General features: G+C 40.7%; 2 protein-coding genes across 4 annotated transcripts in view; one reads left to right on the top strand and one right to left on the bottom strand.

Annotated features, from left to right (window-relative positions):
- The window catches only part of CFAP57 (cilia and flagella associated protein 57), a 115,468-nt gene extending 107,719 nt beyond the window's left edge, over positions 1–7,749 (bottom strand). For 2 of the 3 annotated variants that reach the window (XM_049879007.1, XM_049879010.1), the window contains exons 1-2: positions 7,690–7,732; positions 7,270–7,445 (exon numbers count right to left, since the gene is read on the bottom strand). In XM_049879007.1, coding sequence (XP_049734964.1) covers positions 7,270–7,426 — 157 coding nt within the window. In that variant the 5' untranslated portion in view covers positions 7,427–7,445; positions 7,690–7,732. Of the gene's footprint in view, positions 1–7,269; positions 7,446–7,689 lie in introns of all 3 variants that reach the window. The other variant, XM_049879008.1, reaches the window with a different exon arrangement.
- Positions 7,699–17,063, top strand: EBNA1BP2 (EBNA1 binding protein 2). Its single transcript, XM_049879011.1, has 9 exons — positions 7,699–8,044; positions 8,129–8,212; positions 8,455–8,624; positions 9,048–9,171; positions 10,489–10,578; positions 13,166–13,241; positions 13,441–13,534; positions 15,485–15,647; positions 15,800–17,063. The coding sequence occupies exons 1-9, from the start codon at positions 7,976–7,978 to the stop codon at positions 15,848–15,850; spliced, it is 921 nt and encodes a 306-aa protein (XP_049734968.1). The 5' UTR covers positions 7,699–7,975; the 3' UTR covers positions 15,851–17,063.
- Positions 17,064–26,141: the final 9,078 nt, after the last annotated feature.

Here is a 26,141-nt window from a genome sequence, read left to right as displayed (position 1 = left end):
TGTGGACATGAGAAAGCACAGCATGGTGGGAAAACTGCTAACAGTGGGATATTGCTGGAACACAGCATGAGTTAGGGGTGACTGGAGATGGCTCTAGAGAGGGCAACAGGACCAGATCATAGAGGCCTTTATGCCTTGAGTGGCCAGCACTCAACACTCTTCCTCCACTCCAGAGGATAGGATGAGAACTACGGGGTTCCTCAGACTCCCTCCCAGTTAGGTGGTCTACATGACATTCTGGCCGTGGAAAGGATGCAGGAGTCTGCTGGAGTGGCCTTATGGTAAAACTGTGCTTTCTTAAAAACTAGGGACAGATGCGTTCTACCCTCCTTTTTCTGGAATACTAAGGTGATGCCTGGCGTCACAGTAGTCATCTTGCAGCTAAAAGGTGACAAGCACGAGAACAAAAGCTGTGGTCATCTAGAAAGCACAGGCTGAGGGAAAGATTAAAAAGCAAATACTTTTTTTTGAGAAATGGGCCACATTATGATTTTGTGGGCTCTAGGCACTTTTGCTTTCATGGACTTTATACAAATATGAAAAATTTTATAACTGCATTGAAAAAAAAAAGGCACTTTTGCTTTCATGGACTTTATACAAATATGAAAAATTTTATAACTGCATTGATATAAAAAGGACTATAATCCAAGTTGAATTCATTATTATGTGTTCATTATTCTAATTTTAAAATAAAATTAAAACATTTTCTTGGTCCTCTAAAAGTATTGTGGGCTCTAGGCACTGTGCTTACTAGCTTAGTGGATAAGTCAGCCCTGGTTGCAAACTCAGGGCAGGGAGGGTGAAGCAGGCTCAGGTACCGAAAGATGGGACACCAAGCTGCTATTTCACAACAAGCTGCAGAGAGACGCAGTGAGTCACTCGGCTGGCATGTACACCCAGCACATGGGACTTCTCTGGAAGGGCTGCAGAAAGAAATTCAGCCTCAGAGAAGAACCCAGGTTCTGGATCACCAAGGTCCATGGACAAGAGTTACGACTTCAATGGGGAGGCAAATGGGACATCACTGAAAAATTTTAAGATGGGTCAAATGTGTTTTAGAAAGATCCTGCTGGCAGTTGTGTGGAAGACAGTCGTGGAGGTAAGGAAACCAGCCAGCAAGTCATTTCAAAAAGTCAGAGAGGGTGGTAGCAGTAAGAAATGTGTAGGCGCAATAGGAACCGAGAAGAGGGGACGACTGGATGGAGAAACGCTGAGAGGTAAAATCAGTGGGACTCAGCGACTGCCTGGAAGAGGGTGTGGAGTAAGAGAAGAGTAATGAATGGCATTTAGGTTCCCATGCATGTGACTGGGAGTAGTGGTGACAGCTGTGGCAGGATACAGGCTAAGAACTTAGGAGTGATGGTAAAGATTTCTTCCATTGTTTTTAGCTTAAAACAGCCCATTCAAAGATTTGATATTTATGTATTTGTGTTTATTTGATTCCGGTTTTTATGATTTGATTTTTTTACACTTAAGCCTTTAATCCATCCCAGGCTCATTACGTAAAGTGAGGATCTAGACAGTTTCCCATTTCCCAAATATCTAACCAGTTGTCCTAGCACTGATTTCTAATGCCGTTTTTATGATATATTAAATTCACATATTTACATACATAATAAAATTGCCCTGGTGGTTTGGCTGCAAACCGAAAAGTCAGTGGTTCGAACACACCAGCTGCCCCACAGGAAACAGCTGTGGCAGTCTGCTGCTAAAAAGATTACAGCCTTAGAAACCCTGTTAGGGCAGTTCTACTTCGTCCTATACGGTCAATACGAGTCGGAATCAACTCCATGGCAATGGGTTTGGTTTTTGGTTGGTATATTTATATAAGGGTCACATTGTTTTTGTAACCATACCTTCATCGTGTGTTTGAAAATCACAAAGTAGGGTCTTAAAGAAACAGAGATAGGAGAAAGGAAATGATAAATTTAATTTTGGATATATTGTGTGTTCACATGGTGGAACATTCAGGTAAAGAGGTCAAGCAGGCAGTTGGATATGATTGTAAAGCTAAGGAGACAGGCTGGGACTGAAAACACAGATTTGAGGGAAAAGTCATGAAAAACTGTGAGCATAGATGAGATTGCTTAGAGGAGGCAAAGGAAAACTGCTCACTCCCAATCTTTGTGCCAAGGTCATACTTGGCATAGCATTTATCCTAGCATTTGTATAGTCCTACTCATTTGAACAAGGAGTCCTTGAGATGGCGCAAATGGTTAAGTGCTCAACTACTAACTAAAATTTGGCAGTTTGAACCAGTTTGAACCCACCCAGAGGTGTCTCGGGAAACAGGCCTGGCGATCTGCTTTCAAAAGGCCGCAGCCTTGAAAACTCTATGGAGCAGTTCTATTTGGTAAACAGGGGGTCACCATGAGTTGGAATCACTCAATGGCAACTAACAACAACTAATTTGAATACATCCTAGTTTGCATTACAATACTGCACATTCCTGGAGGGCAGGAGCCATTGGAGCTTATCTACTTGTCTGCCTGCCTGCCCGCCCATCTATCTTATCTACCTACCTACCTACCTACCAACCTACCTACCTTTCATCTATCTATTTATTAAATTCAGTCAACAGTGCCTGGCACTTTACTGATTGGTTTTAGAGTCTGTAAAATGCTTTTGTGTTGTTTTAACCCAGTTGATGACTCTCTCCTTGTGATGGTTAATTTTATGTGTCAACTTCTCTAGGCTATGGTTCTTAGTAGTTTAGTCAAAACACTGTTCTAGTTGCTATCATGGAGTAGTTACATGTGATTAATTACTGAAGGTAGAGCAGATTACCTTCCATAATGCAATACAATGTAATGTAGTCAATCAGTTGAAGTCATACCAGTGTAGGGTAGATCCTAAACCTAATCACTTCTGAGTTATAAAAAGACTGGACAGGACACAAAGACACACATACACACGAGGGAAGACAGATGAAACCTGCGGATCATCTATAAGCAAAGAACACCAAGGATCTCCAGCAGACACCACACTTGGAGAGAGGCTCACTGAAGGAATCTACACAGCCGGGATCCTGATTTGGACTTTCAGCCTCCAGAACTCTAAGAAAATAAATTTCTGTTCTTTAAAACCACTCACTTGTGGTATTTCTGTTACAGAAGCACTAGGTAACTAAGACCATCCTCCCTGAAACGTGGATTTTCTCCTATCTTTTTGGCCACTCCTTCAAAACCTCTTTTGCTGGTTCTTCCTCATTTTACGAGCACTAAATATAGGAGTACTCCCAGACCTCACTCTTTAGGCCCCTTCTCTTTTATAAATATATTCACTCCCTAGGGAATCTAATCCATTCTAATGGCTTTAAATTTCATCTATATGCTGAAGACTCAACCTTCTATCAGCAGCCTGGACCTCTCTCCCTTGAATCCAGACCTTGTATCAAACTGCTTACCTGACATCTCCATTTGAATATCTAGTAGGCATCTCAATCTTGACATGTCCAAAACTAAGCTCCTGATTTTCTCCACAGAACTTGGTTCTCCAGCAGCCTTTTCTATCTCAATTAAGAGTAACTCCATTCTTCCATTTGTTCAGGCCAAACACCTTAGTTCTTCTTTTTCTCTTCCACCCCACATGCAGGAAATTTCTATGAAGAAATGTCCCCTCTACTTCAAAACTAAATAATTCAGGATGTGACCTCTTCTCACCATCCCAATTGCCTGGCACCACCTCACTCTAAGCTATCATCTTCTCTCGCCTGGATTATTGTAACATTTTCAGAACTGGTCTGCCTGTTCCTTCTCTTTTCCCTCCTTAAGTCTACTCTCTGTCTGGCAGCCAGAATGAACCTGTTAGAACATAAGTCGGATGATACTACTTTGCTCAGAATCTTCCCATGGCTTCTCATCTCACAGTTAGGAGCATATGACCTACAAACCCTATGTGATACATTGCTTCCCATTATTTCCCTGCCTCACCTCTTGCTCCCCACAACGCTGTACACTCCACTCCAGCCACACTGGCCTCTTTGCTATTCTCCCAACACACTAAGCACCCTCCTAACTCAGAGCTTTTGTTATTCTCTTTGCTACACAACCTGCCCTCACCCATATCAGCATGGCAAGCTCTTTTACTTTCTTCAGTCTTAGTTTAAACATATCTTACTGTATTTTTATGCAAATAACTCACATGGATTATGTTTTTCTGCCTACTGCCCCTCCCCCATTTTCGTAGGTGCGCTATGCTAATTTTTTAACATGTTGCTGTAAAAAATTAGCGTAGCATGCTTACAAAAATACCTGGGGGGAGGTGCTGTTGGCAAAAAAAAAAGGAATAACATGAGCCTCATATGTGTAAAAATATGGTACCCAATAAGCCCTCCCCAGCTAACCTATCTAAAATTTCACTCTTTCCCCAATAGTTCCTCATTTCATGCTTCATTTTTTCTCATTAGCATCTATCACTATCTAATACATTATATATTGTTACATACTTTATCTTTTTTTCTTGTTTTCCTCCACTAGAATGAACACACCACGAGGGCAGGGTTTTGTGTGTGTGTCTATTCTGTGCCTCGCACACCAGGACCGGTTGCTATAGTTGACTCTGACTCATGGCAACCCCATGCGTGTCAGAGTAGAACTGTGCTCCATAGGGTTTTCAATGCCTGATTTTCAGAAGTAGATCTTTAGGTCTTTCTTCCAAGGTGCCTCAGGATGGACTTAAACCTTCAACCTTTTGGTTAGCAGCAGAGCACATTAACTGTTTGTGCCACCCAGAGTAGGTGCTTAATAAACTTCCATGGAGTAAACAAATGAATTAGATTCTCATAAAGACTGTAAGTTGAGCAAGCTGAGCATCATCTCCATTTTACAGAAGAGAAAACTCAGACTCTGTGAGGTAATAAATTAAGAGCCATATTCAAATCCAGATCTCCTGATTTAATGACCTTTATACTTTCTACCCTGCTAGCAATACCCTTATACTTGGCCTGCAGGGCTCCTTCCTTGGACCCCATATTTTAGAGTGCCCCATTGTGGTCATCCTCTAGCTGTAACATTTCCATGAGATGGAATGTCCAGGCCACTCAAGTTTGCATCACCTCTTCTAGATCATGCTCCAGGTACCTGGGACTCTGGAATTCCCCCCGCCACATGGTCCTGAGGTCTGATGACAAGACCTGCATTCTGTCTTTGGCCTTTGACCTGGGCCTGAGGAATGGCCAAAGGTGGTTTTTTATAGAAGGTATGGGTAGAGCCTGAACATGCAGGCTTCCTGTTTGAGCCCCATAGTGGTATGGAATGGGGTCAGGAGCAGAATAAAAGGGATGCAGACCAGAAAAGTATGAGTATATGGATATGAAATAAAACAGGTAATTAAAATTTAAAAACTTAATAGGTACATTAAACAGTAACAGCTGAGAAAAGAATCAATGAACTAAAAGGTAAGCCTAAAGAAACTATCTAGAATGCAATATACGGAGACTAAACCCCAAAACCAAACCCAGTGCCGTCGAGTTGATTCCAACTCATAGCGACCCTACAGGACAGAGTAGAACTGCCCCACAGAGTTTTCAAGGAGCGCCTGGTGGATTCGAACTGGCGACCCTTTGGCTCGCAGCCATAGCACTTAACCATTACACCACCAGGGTTTCCATACGGAGACTAGGAAATGAAAAATAAAAATGTGAGTTAACAGACATGGAGGATGGCATTGAGATGGTCTAGAGCTCCAGAACGAGTTAGTAGAAAGAATGAAAAAGATACTATATTCAAAGTGACAACTGATAAAAATTTTCTAGAATCATTCAAAGATACCTATTCTCAGATTCAAGAATCCCAAAGGATCACTGGCAGGATAAAAAAAGAAAAGACACATACATAATAAAGATAGAGACAGAGAAGATCTTAAAAGTACTCAGAAAAAAACAAAACCAAAAGATCAACAAAAAGAAGACTGTGATGGTTCATTTCTTAAGACACCAACAAAGCAGAGACCAAATAACAATGGAACAAGATTCATAACGTGCTGACAAAAATTCTATCCTCAGCAAAGCTATCTTTCAAGAAAGCGGATGAAATATAATCATTTTCAGACGAAAACTGAGAGTTTATCACCAATGGATTATCACTAAATGAAATGATAAAGGCTGTACTTCAGGCAGGAGGAAATGATCCCATCTGGAGCGGATTGTGATTTTTAAAACTGAGTGGTGGGCAAAGAGATTGGTAAGTATTTGGGCAAACATAAACAAATGTTACCTGTATAAAACAATGATTGGTTTAATATTAAAAATTCATATGATTATATATAAAATACAAAAAATGTATGCAAGAAAATTCAGTATCTGGTAATGTACTATTTCCTACCTTGGGTGATGAACACTTACATCTTCATTTTATTATACTTCTTAAAATATTATGTATACACAGTGAACACTCTTTCGTTGGCATATTTCACAATAATTTGTTTTTAATGCGACAAAGAGGGGAGAAAGAGATAGGTGATTAAGTTGTGGAAATCATGAATATCATCAATAGGACCTGGACCAGTGTGAACAAAAACAAATGTTGTAAAGTTATACAAATGGTTTCTGGTGACTTTGGATAAAATTTCCAGTGTCTTTCATAATGCATGGATTCAAAAGAAGCTGTATCTCAAACAATTTAGAGAAATGAAGGTGGTGTACCCTGGGAAACAGTGTTGTTGTGTGCCATCCAGTTGATTCCAACTCATAGTGACCCTATAGGACAGAGCAGAACTGCCCTATAGGGGTTCCTAGGCTGAAATTTTTACAGAAGCAGACTGCCAGATCTTCTCTCCCGCAGTAGACAACTCAAAACGTGGCTCTGATGATGACAAAGATTTGAAGATGCATAAAAAGAGGTTCTTTAAAATAACTTTTTCATGAAACTAAAGTAAAAAAAGTACTTTAACATTATTTTATACATGATCTTAACTACATATGTGTGATTAGAGCCCTAGTGGCCCAATGACTAAGCACCTAGGTCGGTGGTTTGAACTCATCAGCCACTCCCCAGGAGAAAGATGTGGCCATCAGTCTGCTTTAGTAAAGATTACAGTCTTGGAAACCTTAAGGGGCAGTTCTTTGTCCTATAGGGTCGCTATGAGCCGGAATCGACTAGACATACAGGTTATGTGTGATTAACCTATACAATAGACATTTCTTCTATATTCCTGAAAAAAAAACTCCAATTAGCCAAAAAACGTTCTTTTCAAATCTTTGCGTTGCGCTTATGGAGTTATATTCAGCACATAAAGTTAATTTATGTGTCAGAATGTAAAAGGGTTTACCTGGAATGAATTTTTGCCATTTCTGATCCAAATTGTACTTCACACAGTGATTTCCTGAGGGGAATATAATAGTCTGTTCATCAAAGTAGACGATATTGTTGGCTACGTTGGCTCGAAGACCAAAAACATGAAGCGCCTGAGCTACCACGGCGGACATGGTCAGCGACAAGCTGCTGCTGAAGACCGAAAGCCGCTTGAGAGCCCCATCCCGTCCCGCCCACGGCCCCGCCCCCAGGACCCACCCACCCACCCACGGCCCCGCCCCCGTCCCTGGGGTCCTCCTTCGCTTTCCCCCCAACGCCGCGTGACTCCTCCCCTTTCCATTGCTCTCTCGAGGCTTCCAGCTCCTCCGGACGACCTCAGACTCCCTTCCCACCTTTCGCTTCTATTTTCTGGGTCCCCAGACCACGCATGTACTACCTCTACAGATCCGAAGCAACTCGGACACTTCCAAAAGCCGGAGTAGTTTCTATAGCAACGACAAACCGGAAGTGTCGGCTTGCGGCCGGAAGCGGAAGTCCTCATCAAAAAGTTTAGCTGGAGCCGCGAGTGGCTGGTGCTGTTGCGTTTGAAGTCCACGTGGAGCCACCGAGTGAAAGTGGGGACTGAAAGGAGGCAGCAGGGGCGATAGCCACTTTTTTCCAGCCAAGCGGGCCTCAGGGTACACCACTTCTTCCGGTAGGTGTTTGGGCGTGCGTGCTGCGAGATGGACACTCCCCCGGTGTCGGGTTCGGATTCGGATTCTGATGACGACTCCCTTATCACAGACAGAGAGGTAGGTGTCAGCCAAGCTCGCGGGGCTGGGCACGAGATAGCGGCTCTTACTTCACTGGTCCCGACTGCCAATTGTGTTCCACAGTTGCAGGATGCGTTTTCCCGAGGGCTCCTGAAACCAGGCCTCAATGTCGTGCTAGAGGGGCCGAAGAAGGCCGCTAACGACGTGGTGAGCTGGGTCGCTGGATCGAGGGGTACCCCGAGATGGAATGTGCACGAGGCACGGCTGTAGGTGGGAGACTGAGTTCTTGCTCCACGGAAAGAACGTGCACTGCACATTGCCACGGGGGTAAATGACATGCAGGTAGTGAGGGGTTAGCGTTTTGTCCGTCGGCCTAGCCTTTGGGCTTGGGCTTTTGAGAGACAATCTCAGGGTACCCTTCTTTTGAGCCCAGCGTCTGGATTTCCTAGACTGGCCTGAAGCAGTGTTTGGCCGAATTCAAACGGGATCTGGAATGGGTTGAAAGGCTCGATGTGACCCTGGGTCCGGTGCCAGAAGTTAGTGGACCTCAGTCAAGTCTTCAGAAGAAGGATCAGAAAGCTGTTGACCCAGAAGATGACTTCCAGCGGGAGATGAGCTTGTATGTTTGTTTTCCAATGTGGGAAAAGTTGGGGGGGGCGGGGTGTCCCCGTGTCAGAGATTGGGGGAGAAGTAGTGAGCTAAAATTTCTTTGTGCATTCAGCTTTTGTAACAAAAAATTGCTTATGAAAGGTTCTTATGTAGATGTTAGTGACTATATAAAAATTTATAATCGACATTGGTTTCGAGTGACCATTCTCTTGAATTGCTAATTTATTTTTTAGCAACACGCTGCCTTTTAAAAAAATGGTGTGCAGCTAAATTTCTCCAAGATCCCAAATTTATGAGGTTTTATTAGTTTCTATTTGTCCTTGCTGGCGAGGTCAGATATTGAGAGTCCTGTGATCTTGGATTATGAGAGGTGGTGAGAAGAAGTATAAGGCGTCTCCCTCAGCTCATTTCACACTTTGTCTTACATTCTCAGCTACCGCCAGGCCCAGGCTGCAGTGCTTGCAGTGTTACCCCGCCTGCATCAGCTTAAAGTCCCTACCAAGCGGCCCACCGATTATTTTGCAGAAATGGCCAAGTCAGATCAGCAGATGCAGAAGGTAAAAAAAAAAAAAAGGAAAATTTTCTCTGGAAAGCCAAGGGCTTCGTACTTCGTGTATTTAGCTGCCTTTATATCCTATTATAGGAGCTCTGGTGGTGCAGTGGCTGTAAACTGGAAGGTTGGCAGTTTGAACCCACCAGCTGCTCCATGGGAGAAAGATGTGGCAGTCTGCTTCCGTAAAGATTTACAGCCTTGGAAACCCTGTAGGGCAGTTCTCCTCTGTCCTGTAGGCTCACTATGAGTCGGAATCGACTTGACGGGTTTATAATGTTTAAAGATGATAGCTATAAGCCCAATAATGGGGAATTGGTTTTTAGGGGACAATTACTATCTCTTCTGGAGATTGTCTGCTTTAGACTCATGCCATCACCACCAATTAGCGGAATGTAGGGATGATTTTTTCCCTAATTTAAGCAATTAAGGGGGGAGTACACTAAGAAATGTGATTTCCTGAGGTAAAGCCAGCCTTTTGTATTCCATAGTCAGCATGGTCATGGCATGGTGTGTAGAAAGGATAACTGTTCTTGGCCTTCTGTTGCCAGTGAGCAGTGCTATAACTTGAAGACAGGTTACTTCTCTCTGGGCCTCAGTTAACTCTTCTGTAAAATGAGGGTTAATCTCTAAAAGTCTGGTTATCTCAGACATAATATAATTTAAAGTTAAGTAGAATTTGTTACTAATTTAACTTTGGGAGGAAGAAAATTGCCGACCTTTAATTGGAGATCTGTTTAACTAGCCCCCTTGGGTCTCAAGCTGGTTTTTAGGGAGCACTTGTCTTGGTGGTACCCAGGAAAGCTAATCTAGAGATGAACCGAGACACATTTCTGTACATGCACACTGACAACTAACTTCTCATCATTTAACTGAAACGTGTGTGTTTGTGGGAAGAAGCCATGTACCTGACATCTGTTTGCGTTTTCACTGTGTGTGGTATATGGGAGAAGGAAACTGTGAGACTGCACACTGGTTTAACTTCAGTCTGTGGACAGTGGGCATGAGGAGAAGTAGGTCTTTCCAGGACCTCAAGGTGGCAGTTTTGTGTAATAGAACTAATAACAGTCTGGGAGTAGGAAGGTTGCTTTCAAGTTCTGGCTCTACCACAGAAATTTTTAGTACCTGGGACAAAGTGCTTTTGTGACACTTTGGGCCTTGTCATCCTCATATATAAAATATGAGGTTAGAATAGATGACTTACAAAGTTTCTTTGACCTCTACTGTTTCTGGAGCTGGGAATATTTGTTCCTTGCTCTGGTTTCCCTAAGTAGCAGCTATCTCAGATTCACACAAGATAAGCTGACAGCATTCTACGTTTTAGATTCGACTGAAGCTGCAGACTAAACAGGCTGCCATGGAGAAGTCTGAAAAGGCTAAGCAACTGAGAGCACTTAGGAAATACGGAAAGAAGGTAAGGAGGAAAGTATGCAGGGAACAGGAGGAGGTGGGTGTGTTTGTCAGATCAGATTGCCATGGTCTGATTTGGTTCCATGCCCTATGTGTTTTAGATCATGTATTTATCATCTCACAGTGAAGTGTGTGTGCTGGTACCCAGGAGCACAATCTTACTTTGACCCCACTGGGTTACCAGGAGCAGTGTGGAACTGCCTTCGAGTCATTTACCTCCCTGGGCCTTAGTTTTCACATCTTTAAATAAAATTGGATCTAGATCAGTGGTTACCTCACAGCAAAATCATCTGGGGAAGTTTTTCAGAAGAGATTTCTAGACTGTAGAATCTCTGGGGACCGGTATGTTTTCCTCCTTCCCCCCAAAAGTTCCCCAGGTGACTGATATGCATCCGGTTTGGGAATCACCAGTCTAGGTGATTGTGACATCCTTCTAAGGCATCATATTAATGGAGGGTCATCCAATCTGAGAAGGGAAATGTGGCACCTGTATGTGAACCATGAAAGTCTGAATTCTAATGTAAAACCACATGAGGCATGCTGTAAAACTTTCTTGGTTTGCCTTTTTTATGTCACGGACCACCTCAGAAAGAGGATGACAGGAATTAAAGCCAGGGTTACAGTTAGAAATGCATATGAGCAGAATCAGCATGGATGTTAAGGCTTTGCCAACATTTGGGCATGAACGTTTACGGAGCTCTTGTCCACTATGGAGTCATTTCACTGATAGATCCCCAGCAGAGTAAGAGTCGGTTAGTGTCCTGTCCTCTGCAAAATGTCCACAGCAGATTTTTTGTTTCTCTGACCGGGGGTGGGTCTCACAAGGTAGCTAAGATCACCTCAGAGATACAGGCACAATTTAACATAACCTAATTTAGCAAACAAATTATGAGTAATGTCATGAAGAGTGGGAATTCCAGAACACTTGATTGTGCTCATGTGGAACCTGTACATGGATCAAGAGGCAGTTGTTCGAACAAAACAAGGTGATACTGCATGGTTTAAAATTGCAAAAGATGTGCGGCAGGGTTGTATCCTTTCACCTTACGTATTCAGCCTGTATGGTGAACAAATAATCTGAGAAGCTGGATGATAGGAAGAAGAACATGGCATCAGGATTGGAAGAAGATACATTAACAATCTGCAATATGCAGATGACACAACCTTGGTTGCTGAAAATGAAGAAAGCTTGAAGCGCTTACTGATGAAAGTCAAAGACTATAGCTTTTGGTAGTCTTTTACCTTAAAGAAAATGAAAATCCTCACGGTAGACTGATAAACAACATAAATGGAGAAAAGATGGAAGTTGTCAATGATTTTATTCTGCTTGGATCAACAATCAGTGTCTATGGAAGCAGCAATCAAGAAATAAACGTGTTGCATTGGGCCAATCTGCTGCAAAAGACCTCTTTAAAGTTTTAGAAAGCAAAGATGTCACTTTGATGATTAAGGTATGCCAGAACCAAGCCATAGTGTTTTCAGTCACCTCATATGCATGTGAAAGCTGGACAATGAAAAAAGAAAGAAGAAGAACTGACACATTTGAATTGTGGTGTTGCAAAGAACATTGAATATACCGTGATCTGCCAGAAGGATGAACAAATCAGAAATAAAACCAGAATGCCCTTTAGAAGGATGGTAAAACATTATCTTGCTTACTTTGGACACGTCATTGGGGAAATCAATCACTAGACAGGGACATCATGTTTGGTAAAGTAGAAACCCTCAACAGGATGGATTTACACAGTAACCACAACAGTGGACTTAAACATACCGACTGAAGACGGCACAGGATTAGGCAGCATTTCATTCTGTTATACATAAAGTTGCCATGAGGCAGAGCTCACTTAACAGAAACTAACAACAACTAGTTTAGAAAAAACAAAGCAAGGCTCACTGTGGCGTATTAGTTCACTATTTCTAATTTGAGGAAACCTTAGAGCAGTGGTTCTCGAATAATGTCCGGAGACATTTTTGGGTGTTACAACTGTGGGGAGGATGCTACTGTCATCTAGGGGATCGAGGTCAGGGATGCTGCTAAACATCCTACAGTGCACAGAACAGCCCTCACAACAAAGAATTAGCCTGTCCGAAATGTTAGTAGCGCTGAAAAATTTTTTTTTCCTTTATGCTTTTTTGGGAAGTTCATTTAATTTTTCTCTCTTCTGTTAGTATTTTCATTGTTAGGAAAGTGGAGAGGGTATTTAATCTGCTCAAATTAATAGGGAAAATTGGACATCAACCTAAACATGATTTGCTACACTTCGGTTGGTGCCAATTGAGTAATGGGATAAATATGCAGGCTCTAGAGTCAGACTCCCTGGGCATGAATCTCAGCCCTGCACTTGCTTGCTGTGTGACTTGGGCTAACTACTTAACCTCTCTGTGCTTTAGTTTAGGGGATAATAAGTATTTTCATTTCACTAGGCTGTTATGAAGATAAACTGAGAGTATACTTGGAGTCCTTAGCATAGTTTTTGGGGTATAGTAAATGTTAATCAGTTATTAATCATGGTGTTACTATTGAGAGAATGTAGACACTTCTAACTGTGGTTTGAAGTGTGTGTAACTGTCTTGCGTCCATATCACAGGTACAAACAGAAGTTCTTCAGAAGAGGCAGCGGGAGAAAACACACATGATGAATGCCATTAAGAAATACCAGAAAGGTCAGTATGTCCGAGTTACAGGGGTAACTTAGAGTTAATTCTAACGCATTGTGCTTTGGATCTATCAGACTTAAGATTTGGGAACGGTGTGGGGAGCAAGGTGTGCCTCTCAAAATCAGTTTAGTAATACCTTATTTTGAGGTTTAAACTTTTTTCTTAAAATGTGGTGGTATAGATCGAATTACTTCTTCATTCACAGGCTTCTCTGACAAACTGGATTTCCTTGAGGGAGATCAGAAACCTGTTGAACGCGGCACGAAGGAAAAAGCTAAAGGGCAGCAGATGAAGAAAGGGTGAGAAGGTTTTTGGTTTTGTTTTTGCTTTGTGTTGTGGGGAAACCCTGGTGGCATAGTAGTTAAGTGCTACGGCTGCTAACCAAAGGGTCGGCAGTTCAAATCCACCAGGTGCTCCTTGGAAACTCTACGGGGCAGTTCTACTCTGTCTTATAGGGTCGTTGTGAGTCGGAATCAACTTGACGGCACTGGGTTTTTTGGTTTGTGTTGTTGTATGTAATGGGCTGGTGTTCATGAACAAAGAGCAGTCTCAGAGTCAAGGCCAGGACTTACAGTGCTATGGAGTCAGCCCCTTTAGTTATATCAGTCTTTGAAGATTAAAATAAGGTAGCTTGGCATCTGGTACATTTTAAGTGAATGCTTAATAATTGGTTCCCATCACATAGTGTCACACTTGGCCTAGAGTTAAAATCCTGACTCTGGCACACGTTAGAAAGGTAGTTTGAGCAAGCAAGTTACTTCTCTAAATGTTCTTTTTTTTATAGATTAAAATGAGAGAACAGTATGTGCTTTATAATATTTTAAAGATTAAAAGTGATATTGTTGGATATTACTCATTTTTGTCCGCCTTTATATACTCCTAGACACCAGGCCTGGGGGAAATGATAATGTCCATGTAATATAGTAAGTGGTACCATAAAGGCATTTAGAGAGTAGGTGAAAACACAGCAGTCCCTGGGTCGTGCAGATGGTTAACGCGCTTGGCCATTAACCCAAAGGTTGGAGTTTTGAGTTCATGCAGAGATGCCTTAGAAAAAAGGCCCGATAATCTACTTCTAAAAAATCAGCCATTGAAATCCAATGGAGCACAGTTCTACGCTGATACAAATGGGGTCACCATGAATTGGAGTTGGCTTGATGGCAACTGGTTTTTTTGTTATGGAAGCACCTAGAAGAAATACCTGACAGTCTGGGGATCAGGATTTGGGGATGGCTTCCTGGAACAGGGATTCCACCTGAGCTGAGTCTGAAAGATGAATAAGAATTAACCAGAAGAATAGGAGAGAAGCAAATTTTGGGAAGAAGGAAGAACATGAATGAGCAAAGGCCCAGAGATGTGAAATAGCAGATGTGTGTGAGAAACAGCAAATATTTGGTGTCACTGGGAATACATGAGGCAAGCAGTGATAAGTTGTGGCCGGAGAGGGGGACCTGAGTCGAGTCAAAGGCAATGTTCGCTTGCCCTGTTGAGGAGTTTGGACTTAATCCTGACGGCTTTTACTGAAAATAACGAGCAAGTCATGTTCACATTCTAAGATGATTATGCTGCTACTTGTATAAATGATGGATTGGAGGAAGGCAGGGAAAGATTAAGGGACTATTAGGAAAGTGCAGGTGAGCAGTGATAATAACCTGAAATGGTAGTGAGGAGGGAGAAGAGAAAATGGACTGAAGAAATATTCAAGAGGTTAGATTAGGAGGGTTCAGTAGTTGAATTGAGTATAGAGAGTGAAAGAAGCAAGAAGCAAGACTCAAGGCTGACTCCCAGGTTTCTGGCGTAGGTGGCTGGGTGGTAGATGGTGGTGCTACCAGCCTCAAGTTAGGGGATATATACAGAAGATGAAATCAGTCTAGGAAGGGGGTGGCATGTCAGTTTTGGATCTAAGGAATTTACATTTAAGTGTTAACTGCATGTATTTATTCTTCAGAGGAATAGAAACAACTAAGGGTGATACAGGAAGATTTTGTTAAAAATAGAAGCCACATAAATATGTGGATCCTTTCCTGCTTGCTTTGTTCAGTTTCCTGCTCTGGTGGTTAAAACCACAGATAGATGAGCTTGCTTAGGGAGTTTGTAGAATAAGAACATAGGGCCAAGGATGGTACTCTGGGCAACACGAGTGCTAAAGGGGCTTTGCTTGCAGAAAGGTAACTGAGGATATTCTTGGTCCATAAGGTTCATTACAATCTGTGGGACTGTGGGTAAGCTTTAGGGTCACTTTTTTCCAGGCCCAATGCCAAACGACGCTATAAAAACCAGAAGTTTGGTTATGGTGGGAAGAAGAAAGGCTCCAAGTGGAACACCCGCGAGAGCTATGATGATGTATCCAGCTTCCGGGCCAAGACAGCCCATGGCAAGGGTCCCAAGAGGCCTGGAAAGAAAGGATCAAATGTAAGTGAGCCAGGGGCCCTAGGTAAGGGGCATGGATCCACCTCCTCTCCCACCCCACACCTACCCTTTCTCTTTCTCACCATGTACATTCTGAGCCAGGGGCCAAAAGCCAAGCTGCTATATGACCAGATGTGGTGTTTCTCTTTCTGCAGAAGAGACCTGGGAAACGAACTAGAGAGAAAATGAAGAACAGAACACGTTAAACAGCATCTTTGTTTACAAAGAACCAAGAAAAAAGGGGATGAAGACTTGGGATTTCACAATACCATTGGATCTCTTCTGTTGGTTTCTTTTTGTAAAAAAATTCTTTAAATAAACTAAAGAAAAAATTTTCAAAGAAATGCCTACCCTTGGTTAAAAACTCAATTAGGACTAAAAGATTTAGAAGTTACCTTTACATACTAAATATTATTGCTGTTTATTGATGATAATTTAGACTTTGCCTTCCTTTTACGATAGATGAGAAGATCCTTACTTCTTCCCCATCTTTCCAAATAGTTATATTATGATTTTAGGTAAATCAGTAACCAGCGTTTATATCATTATGACTGTTTAAAAAAAAATTTTTTTTTTTTTGACTGTTTAAGTACCACTTATTATTGAGTTAGGTCCCTGGGAGGTACAAATGGTTTGCACTCGGCTATTACCCATAAGGTTGGCTGTTTAAACCCATCTGGTGGCACCATGGAAGAAAGGCCTGGTGATCTGCTTCCGTAAAGATTACAGCCAAGAAAATTCTATGGAGCTCAGTTCTACTCTGTAACACACAGTCACCATGAGTCAGAACAGACTCAGCAGCAACAAGTTTGGTTTTTTCTGGCTTATTGTAGAGCTAGCTGTACTGTGATACAGCTTTTGGTTTTTCTTTGAACTGATAACCACCTTGTATTTTTTTACTTGCCTAAGTTTCTTTTTAAATCCTCGTTGTCTTCCAGATGCATCATCATTTTACCCACCTTGTAATCTGCTTGCTACAAACCTAGCTCTGTCAACCCTGTCTCTTTTCTAGACCTAGGTTGAATTCACTTATTTTCTGGATCCCGTAGTTTTCTGTCCTAGCTTATGCCTTCTTTTGCTAGCAACATTTTCCACTATCTTGCTAAGAGAACATAGCAGGTAAATTTTTTATCTCCTTACATTTCTGAAATTGCTTTTTTTCTGCTCTCATGAGAAGTGCAGTTGCAGGGCACAATGACGGCTTTCAGAGCTAATGATCTTGTGATGGAAATGAATCATGGACCTAATCTGTTCTACAGTTTATACTAGATCATAAAATTAGACTCACCTCTGTGTATATCTGAGCCATTCTTTATGCTCTCCTTCCGAAAATGTAAGTATTTATGATGCTGAATTCAAGTGTAACTGTAATAGGTAAATTTTCCAAATTAAAGACTGAATGCAAAACAGAATCTTCCAGAATTTTTTGGTACAAGTCTAAATGGAAGTCATTGAACCTCAAATACATATATGTGAATTAATGTAGTCAATTCAGAAAGGATGTCTAGGCATTATATTCAATGATACTTATCATATTGCTTATTGAATTGACTCCAGCGTTAGACACGTATGCTCAGGGACGGATTACCTAATAAGAAGCATGTGCTTAGGGCATCAACAAAACAAGGGCACCAGTTGCCCAAAGCAAAGACCCATAGATGCCAAGCAGACGGACACAAGGAAAAATGAGTGCTGCAGTGGAAGGGAACTGGAAGGGCACTAAAGGAAACTGATACCAGCTCCAGTGAGTGAGAATGTGCCGGCCAGAAATAAAGTTCACTCAGGGTCATGAGGGCGCCCACATGCAAGGTTGTTTAAGCTATGAGGCCTCTACCACCTCAACACCTTTGTTGACATCTCGGCAGGTGTCTTGGGAGTATAGTATTTCTTTCGAATAAAGAGGTGAGGGTGGGCTGTCGAGTCTTAACTCTTGGTACATTCACTCAATATGCAACTGGATTCAACACGCGTGGTTACGGGATAAGGATGGATTATGTTAATAGATAACAGGTCTGATATCTGATCCATTTTGAAAGAGCCGTGTTATACATCTGCGTCTGCTGATACAACAACCCAGCCCGGTGGGCCAGCAGTACTCTGCCATGATGCAAACGTAAGAGCACGCTCTTGTGCAAGCCGTGTTAAGTAACCAAAGGGACCCTCAGTCCCACATGATGCACAAAAGTGAGGGAACTTGAATGAGTGAACCATTGCAGTGAATTCAAGTTACTTTTTAACTGCATATCATTACACATGGAGTTACGTCCTAAGTTTTATAGACAATAATATTTATAACTTTAAAACATGTATGGCATACACACGGATGCAATCTAGCATACATTTAATATAATACATGGGTAACAATACAGCAAATGTCTAAAAAATACTGGAAATACTAATATTTACCTAACAAAGTTTTAATTTATGTATCAAGTGAGTTTCTTTTTTTTACTGTCTTGCACAGGATACTTAATATTACTCTGCATATGCTAATAAACAAGATATTAGGCACATTAAGAGGAAGCAAAATTCAGTACTGTGCAAAATATGTTTCTGTTTTGCAACAATGAGTGTTTTCTAGATTCATCTTCCAAGAAAGCAACAAAATGCATTTATCAAAACATTGTTTTATCAGAATATTAACATTCCTCCATGTAAGGAAATTGAACAATTCCTTGAGGAAATAAAGTGAATTATTTAATTATATGAATTATTTTCCATTTCCCTTCAGACTGACTTTTAAGAAATTGATAATGTTATGACTCACAAAACAAACTTGCTCATCAAGAAGTGGTGCTATTGTTACATCAATCATGTACGTATCTCTAAATATGTAAAAAAAAAAATTGGAGTTGAACAATTCCACAAAGAAAGTGTACACTTTGTAAATCTTGTATACAATAACAATTATATTTTCCTTTTTATTTCGGACTGATCGGGTATAACCTCATACTCAGTTCTTCCTTGTCAACCATGTAAGAATGTGCCAGTGGCACTGTAATCATGTGACGTGTGATGTATCTGGTCCTGTCCTGTACAAAGTGAACAAAAACGCTTCTTCAGATTGAACATACCACGGTATTTGTGTCCTGCTCTTTGTAAAAAAAAAAAAAAATTCTTTTTTTTTCTTTGTAATCGGGAAACCCTGGTGGAGTAGTGGTGAAGTGCTATGGCTGCTAACCAAAAGGTCAGCAGTTCAAATCTGCCAGGCACTCCTTGGAAACTCTATGGGACAGTTCTACTCTGTCCTATAGGGTCACTCTAAGTCAGAATTGATTTGATGGCAACAGGTTTGGTTTTTTCGTTCTTCTTTGTGATCACTTTCGCCCCCATTGGGTATCAGCAGTAGTTCAATGAACTGTGAAGACACAGCATCAAATGTCAGAAAGTGAGTGCTCAAGTTTTTAATTATTATTTCAAGATGAAAAACACTTGTGGAGATGTGCCAAGGGCCCACCAACAAACAATACAACAAATGAAATTATAGCCAACTGTCTTGTAAGTACTATTTCTTTTGACTATCTCAGACCTGAAGAACAAAATTACATGTTCCAAATAAACTTTTTTACTTAACTAATTTTAAAATATAAATTTTTGTGTTAATGTCCAAATTTGAATGTAAATTTTATTTACTTTTCAATTACTCAAATTTATTTGCTATGGTAGAACCAAATTTAAAAAAGGACATAGTTTTATATCCACCAGGTAAAATGAAATGGCAACAACTAAGTAAAACACAAAAATGAAAGCTCGCAGAAGATGAAAAGGATTTGTGAATCTCTAAAGACAATTGAAGATTAACTTCCTTTTTAAAGTGTAATGAATCAGAAGAGACTTCTTTCATTGAACACTGAGTTTAATGGCTGCAAATTGTTGTACTAGTACCACTAGTGCTGAAATTACTAATAGCAATATGAATATAACAACTGTTCCAAATTCTGCATCTGTTCCTTGCTGTAGTAAAAAAAATTCATAATGGTGTAAAAAGTGACTATTTTGGAATCTGAAATTGTTGCATCTGCAGACCCCATAAAAAACAGAAATATGGATTCTACTTTGTGAATAATTTTTCTTCTAATGATGTAAATTACTGGATCAAAAGAGGGCCAAGAGTTTGTCAACATCATAATGGACCATTAAAAAATCCGCGTTGAAAATTTCTGGATGGTAAATGAGGCTGTGTAGCCAGAATATACTTCTAGGGTGCGAAGCTAATGGTGAAAATTATAAGAGGGAGTGGCTACTATATCCTCCATCAACTGGTTCTGTATATTGTTTTGTTTGCAAACTATTCAGTCCTAAATCATTTAATTCTCAATTTGCTACGATGAATTTGGTGATTTGGTGCAACTTGAATATGATTGATAGACAAGAAAAGAGTTCAATTTACAGAGATTGTATGTTGTCATATTTAAACCAAAGACATGGTTTTGGCTTAACTCGTGAACTGGAAACAAATTAATGAAGAACATCAGTGTTGGAAAATTGTTTTGCAACGCATCGTTGCTGTCCTTATTACAATCGCTGAGTGGATTATCATTTCGAGGAAGAAATGAAGGGTTCGGGTCCCCCTCAAATGGAAATGTTGGGGGTTTACTTGAACTTGTTCCTCAGTTTGATCTATTTTTAGTAGGTCACATCTCAAAATATGGTACCACAGGAAAGGCAACCCATCATATATGCATAAAGCAATGTGTGAAGAATTAATAAAAATAAGTGGTGAAGTTTGATCAACTATTTTCAGTGAAATGAGTATAGCTTGATATTTCAGTTCATCTACAGATTCCAATCCTTGTCTTAGGAGGATCAGCTAACTATTGTTTTAAGATATGTATCTCTAACAGATGGAAAGCCTGTTGAGCGATTTATCACATTTACTAGCTCAAAAAGGCATACCAGTGAAGAAGCTGCAAATCGAGTACTTTGCTATTTATGTGAAGTTGGCGAATTTTGATTTTTCTAAGTGCAGAGGCCAGCCCTATGACAATGCTGTGAATGAATATGGCAGGGCACTATAAAGGCATGCAACAGAAAATTTTAGAATGTACTGAATATGCCATTTTCATACCATGTGCTTCACACTCAATCTTGTAGGATGTAGCACAGTAGATTGTTGCCTGGAAGCAGTTGATTTTTTTTTTTTCTTTTCTACTCTTCAGTTACTCTACACATTTTTTGCTGCCTTAACTCACTGATGGGCAGTTCTTAAAACATATTTAGGCAATGATCGAGTATTAAAATGTCTTTCTAACACATGTTCAGAAGCGCATGCGGTAGCAACAAGTGCAATCCTCGAATCATATACTCAGATTCTAGATACCTTAGAAAATATTGCTAAAGACTAGACATAAAAAGGAGATGCCAAAAGAGAAGCTGAAGACATTACCAACAAAATGCAAACACTAGAGTATGTATTTATGTTGGTCACATGGAATAATTTATTGCAGCATTTTTATCAGACGAGTCAATCTCTTCAAGATTCAGAAGTAAATTTAAAGACATTCACAGATCTCTACCAGTCATTAACAGGGCATTAGTATAATTTAAGAGAAATTTTTTGAAAAATTTGAAAGTGCAACAAAACAAATACTACCAAACACTGATTATCAAAAAATTCACTGTCGAAGAAGCATTAGAAAGAAACAAGTAAATGACAGAAGTGCTCCAGAAGTATTGAGTGCCAGAGATGTATTTCGCTTAACTACATACTGAAGACTAAGGTGCGCCTGACCCAGTCCATGGTATTTTCAGTCACATTATATGCATGTGAAAGCTGGACAATGAATAAGGAAGACCGAAGAAGAATTGATGCCTTTGAATTGTGGTGTTGGGGAAGAATGTTGAATATACCATGGACTGCCAAGAGAACGAACAAATCTATCTTGGAGGAAGTGCAGCCAGAATGCTCCTTAGAGGCAGGGATGGTGAGACTGCGTCTTACATACTTTGTACATGTTGTCAGGATGGATCAGTCCCTGGAGAAGGACATCATGCTTGGCAGAGTACAGCGTCAGCAGAAAAGAGGAAGACCCTCAACGAGGTGGATTGACACAGTGGCTGCAAGAATGAGCTCAAGCATAACAATGATTGTAAGGATGGCTCAGGACCGGGCAGTGTTTCATTCTGTTGTGCATAGGGTCGCTATGGGTCGGAACTGACTCGATGGTACCTAACAACAACATACTACACCATCATCGACCCACTTGAATTGCATTAAAGGAAGGGCAAAAAATGTATGAAATTCTTTCAAAAAGATCTTCGTTCTTAAATAACGTGTATATACCTGATTCAGAATGCATGAAGGCGTCCATGAAATTAACGCAGGGTTATCCCGATGACTTAAATACAGACCTTTATGGAGAAGTGGGAGAATTCAATTCTTACATGAGAATTAAGTTCACAGATTTGGGAAACATAAATTTTACTCCCGTAGGTGTGTATGATTCCGTAATAGAAGATAAAATACAATGTGTTGTTTCCCAAGGTTGAAATTGCTTTATGCATATTCCTGACTTTAATGATTCCAAACTAAACAAAGGAATGCTCATTTTCATCCCTAAAGAGACTCAGAAACCCTCAGTGCACAACAATGACTCAAGAAAGACTTGATTCATTACCGTTTTTATATATGAAAGTAGATATTGTTCAGCAGCTTAGTTGTGATGAAATCATTGGAGAATTTGTAAGAGCAAAGGATAGAAAGAGATGTTTTTAATTATAACTTGTTAGAAATGAAAAATCTAAAAATACAGTAATTTGTTTTAATATTTGTTTCCGCTCACTAAACTTTCTTTTATATTTTTTCATTTGTTCATTTATAATTATAGTGTAAGAAACAAGCATCAAAATTGAAATATGAGCTGTTTAAAGCAAAATTGGTGAAAGTCAATTTTTTGTTGTGAGAGATCAACAATTTTACATTGATTGTTGAAACAACTAAGTTCACTGACTCATTACTTTGTTGTAGAATACTTGGAATATTGTTTTTGTAGAAAATGTATATGGTAAAAATCTTGGTACCCCACGTCCACTAAAAATTTTATAAACCAGTTCATCTCATTCCACTAAAATGGCATATGCTACTTTTGTGTTAAATTGCTAATATTATAGTCACATTTAAAAAGAAGTTACATCATGGATAGCTAAGACACACACACACATATATATACGTGTATATATTTAACTTGTATATCCCATTGTAATGCATGATAAAGCAGAAGAGGGGGCGTCAAAGATTATCAGTGTTAAGGGTCCTCATATGCCTTCATCTGGCCCTGAGTATGCTCATATAGTTTTGCTTTGGATGATGATAGCTATGACCATGCCAGGGAGAAAAAGCTATTTTTATAAAGCTCAACAGAAGTTAAAAAAAAAGACAGAAAACGGACAGAGTGAATACATAAAAGTCACACATCTGTTGACAAGAAGACAATTTCAAAAGATGTATAAAAGGAAAATAAACCCCTTCTCCCATGTGGAAGCAATGCAAAACACATCATTTGTTTTTAGGCAACAGAACCAAGATTATATGTGGCATTTACAAACACCTTGCCTTAATATCACAATACAGGATTTTATCACTCCTGTAAAAATGCTGTGGGGGCGGCATCTCACTTCTTCTAACTTCACTAGGAGGAAGGAGAATCAAGATCAACATCCCAAGGCTGATTCCTATGAAGCAGAAGTCAGACATGCCTCCTCTCTCAGCCATTTTTACCAATTCTGTCATCAACCATCCCTCCCATAGCACTCTCTCCTCAGCTGGGTTTGATAATTCACTGCAATGGCCACACAGAACTCACAGGAAATACTCAACATTATGGGTTTATTAAGGAAGTAATAGGTTACAATTTAGGTTCAGAAATGCTCAGGATACAGTTCTTCCATCAGAACAGCCCCTTCTCAGCAGTGTTTGCAGGCTCACCTCTCTCTGGCCTCTGGGCCTCTGTCCTGCTCAGGCAAGTATTAAAAAGCTCTTTTAGCTCTGCTGAAAGCCTCGAAGCACCCCACTCAGCCAGTAAGCCTTGGCCCGACGGTGCTCAGCTCTATCTCCGTGGGCCAGCAAACCTAGCTCCACCAAGTGCTCAGAGGTACTCAGCTTTCTCACTCTGTGGGCCAGGAAGCCCGCTGTGCTGTCTGCTGCCGGTCTCTCCTGCTAGTCTCTTCCGCTGCCATTTGTCTGCCACCTCTTCTCACCATCTTCAGTATTACAGCTCTCTCTCTGTCTCCCGGTTCCAGGAGCTTTTCAGTGCAGGGATCCTGGGTCCAAAGGATGCACTCGTCTCTTGGCCCTTCTTCCTTGGTGGTAGTGCGATCATCTCTCTGGTCTGGAATCGGCTCTCTTTTAAGCCTAGTGTGATGGCAAAACTGACTGGTCTTCTCAGTGGGCCACAGTGATGTTTTGTGCACAGTCCCACCCAATCACTTGAGTGGAAGTTACAGGACCATGGACAGAGAGGCCACAAAAGCAATCCATTGCACCATAGTTCCCTACCAACACACACTGAATTTCTTTATACTGGCTTCTACTATATAAATTGGGATAAGTCTGCTAAAACTTGCCCCAAGGTTTCGCATCCTTAGGCAAATTCTGTTATATATTGGTGGGTCCATGGCCTGTATTACTGAAATAATTAGAAACAACAACAAATATCAGGATTCAAAGACAAAATATACCTAACTCTATGTAAATAATGAGCAATGTTTTTCCTCTGATTAGATGCATTTCCCCTCACACTAGAATAAGAGATCTTTAACAGGTTCTTCTTTATCCAACCAAGCCAAAGGTACATTTCAAAATATAGAAATCGACTTTCTTATTTTTAAGTTTTTTGTGTTTTCAGTTTTTAAAAATGCTAACATACTCATAGTTCAAATTTATGCATATTCCTAAATTTATAATAGCCAGTAAATAGGAAAACTTCTTGAAAGACTAAAGGTAAATTAACATGTTTGTAATGCATTGGGGCACAGGGCCAGAGATTATCATCAAAGTTTTACAGATTTTTTTTTTTTTTTAATGAAGTTAAAGTTACTTGGTTTGAATTATCTAGAACTGATTTGGATAATTTTTTTCCTTTGTCATTGTTAGCTGCTGTTGAGTTAGCTGACTCATGGCAACCCCATGCACAAAGGGATTGGACTGATTTTTTAGAAGTAGATTACCGGGCCTTTCTTCCTAGTCTGTCTTATTCTGAAGAAAGGAGCTGTTTGTCAAAAGAACATTATGTTTGCCCTCCAAATTTGGCTGATGATTTATTGATCAGATTCATAGCCTTTGGGTTGCTCTCCAAACAGCTGCTGCAAGTCATATGGCCTTTTCTTCTACTTGGGTTCTCTCGTTATTCCTGAGTCTTCATCACTCTTGCCTTTCCTTAAGCTGCTTTCCTCACATTTTTGCTCCTTCTTTCTCCAGTGTCCTTCAGTCCTCTCAACCCTTGGTTGAACTTCTTTCTGCATTCCACTGGCATCTTCATCACAGTCCAGTTTAGAAGCAAGGTCAAAGTCACAGCTGCTTCCTCCCAAGTCCCCCAAGTCCCCTCCTGTTTGTAAAGCTGAGCTGAGTCCAAGGCCCTGGCACAATGTTCGATGGCAGTATTGGCTTCTGCCTTTTTACAAAGACAATGACTTTTCTGGCATACAGAATGGCCAACCAAGGATCTAGCTTGATGGTGACTGGCAGCAAGTCATTAGCTTTCTGGAACTCATCATCATTTAGGGTTTCAGTGGTAGCAAATTTTTTCCTTTGCCTACTGCATTAACTTCAATTGCCTCTGCAGTTTCATTTCTCTGGTTTTGAGCTTTAGTGTCTGGCTCAATGAAAGTTTCATGATCAGTTCCTAGGTTACTTTCCTTACCAGATGGCTCTTCTGTCCTTATGTCTTCCTCAGACTTCTTGCCTTCTTCCCCCCTACTTGGCTTTTTCTTCTTAGCTTTATGAGGAGCAAGTGGTATTGTTCCATTCATGCCTTCTGCCCTTTCCTGAGGAAAGTGCAACACCTCAGAGTGCCGGAGACCAGATTCCTGCTCACACAGCTTTACCAAGTCATGAAGTTCGTTCACCCTGCAAAGGTCTGTGGTCCAGGTGACAGTGCAGAGGTGGGAATGGGCTGCAGAGACTAAGCAGAAGCTGAGGAGGCTGTGGCTCTGAACCAGTGTCTAGGCACTAGCTCAGCAGAATGAAGTTCAGGAGGAATGGGTAGTGGCAGATGGGGAAAGTGACTGGCCTGGCTCTTTTTTTAGAGGACCCTAAAGATGACACAGTGGTTAAGATCTCAGCTGCTAACCAAAAAGTCAGCAGTTTAAATCCACCAGCAGCTGTTTGGAACACTTATGGGGTAGTTATATTCTGTCCTATAGGGTTGCTGTGAGTTGGGATGGAATTGACTTCAACAGGTTTGGTTTTTTGGTTTTAAATATGGTATTAGGAGTCCCTGGGTGCACAAATTGTTAAGCACTCAACTACTAGCTGAAAGGGTGGCACTTTGAACCCTATTT

The sequence above is a fragment of the Elephas maximus genome, chromosome 3 (genome assembly GCF_024166365.1).
Source record: "Elephas maximus indicus isolate mEleMax1 chromosome 3, mEleMax1 primary haplotype, whole genome shotgun sequence".
Lineage (NCBI taxonomy): Eukaryota > Metazoa > Chordata > Mammalia > Proboscidea > Elephantidae > Elephas > Elephas maximus.
Note: the sequence above shows the minus strand (reverse complement) of the source record. Positions and strands in the feature narration are given on the sequence as shown.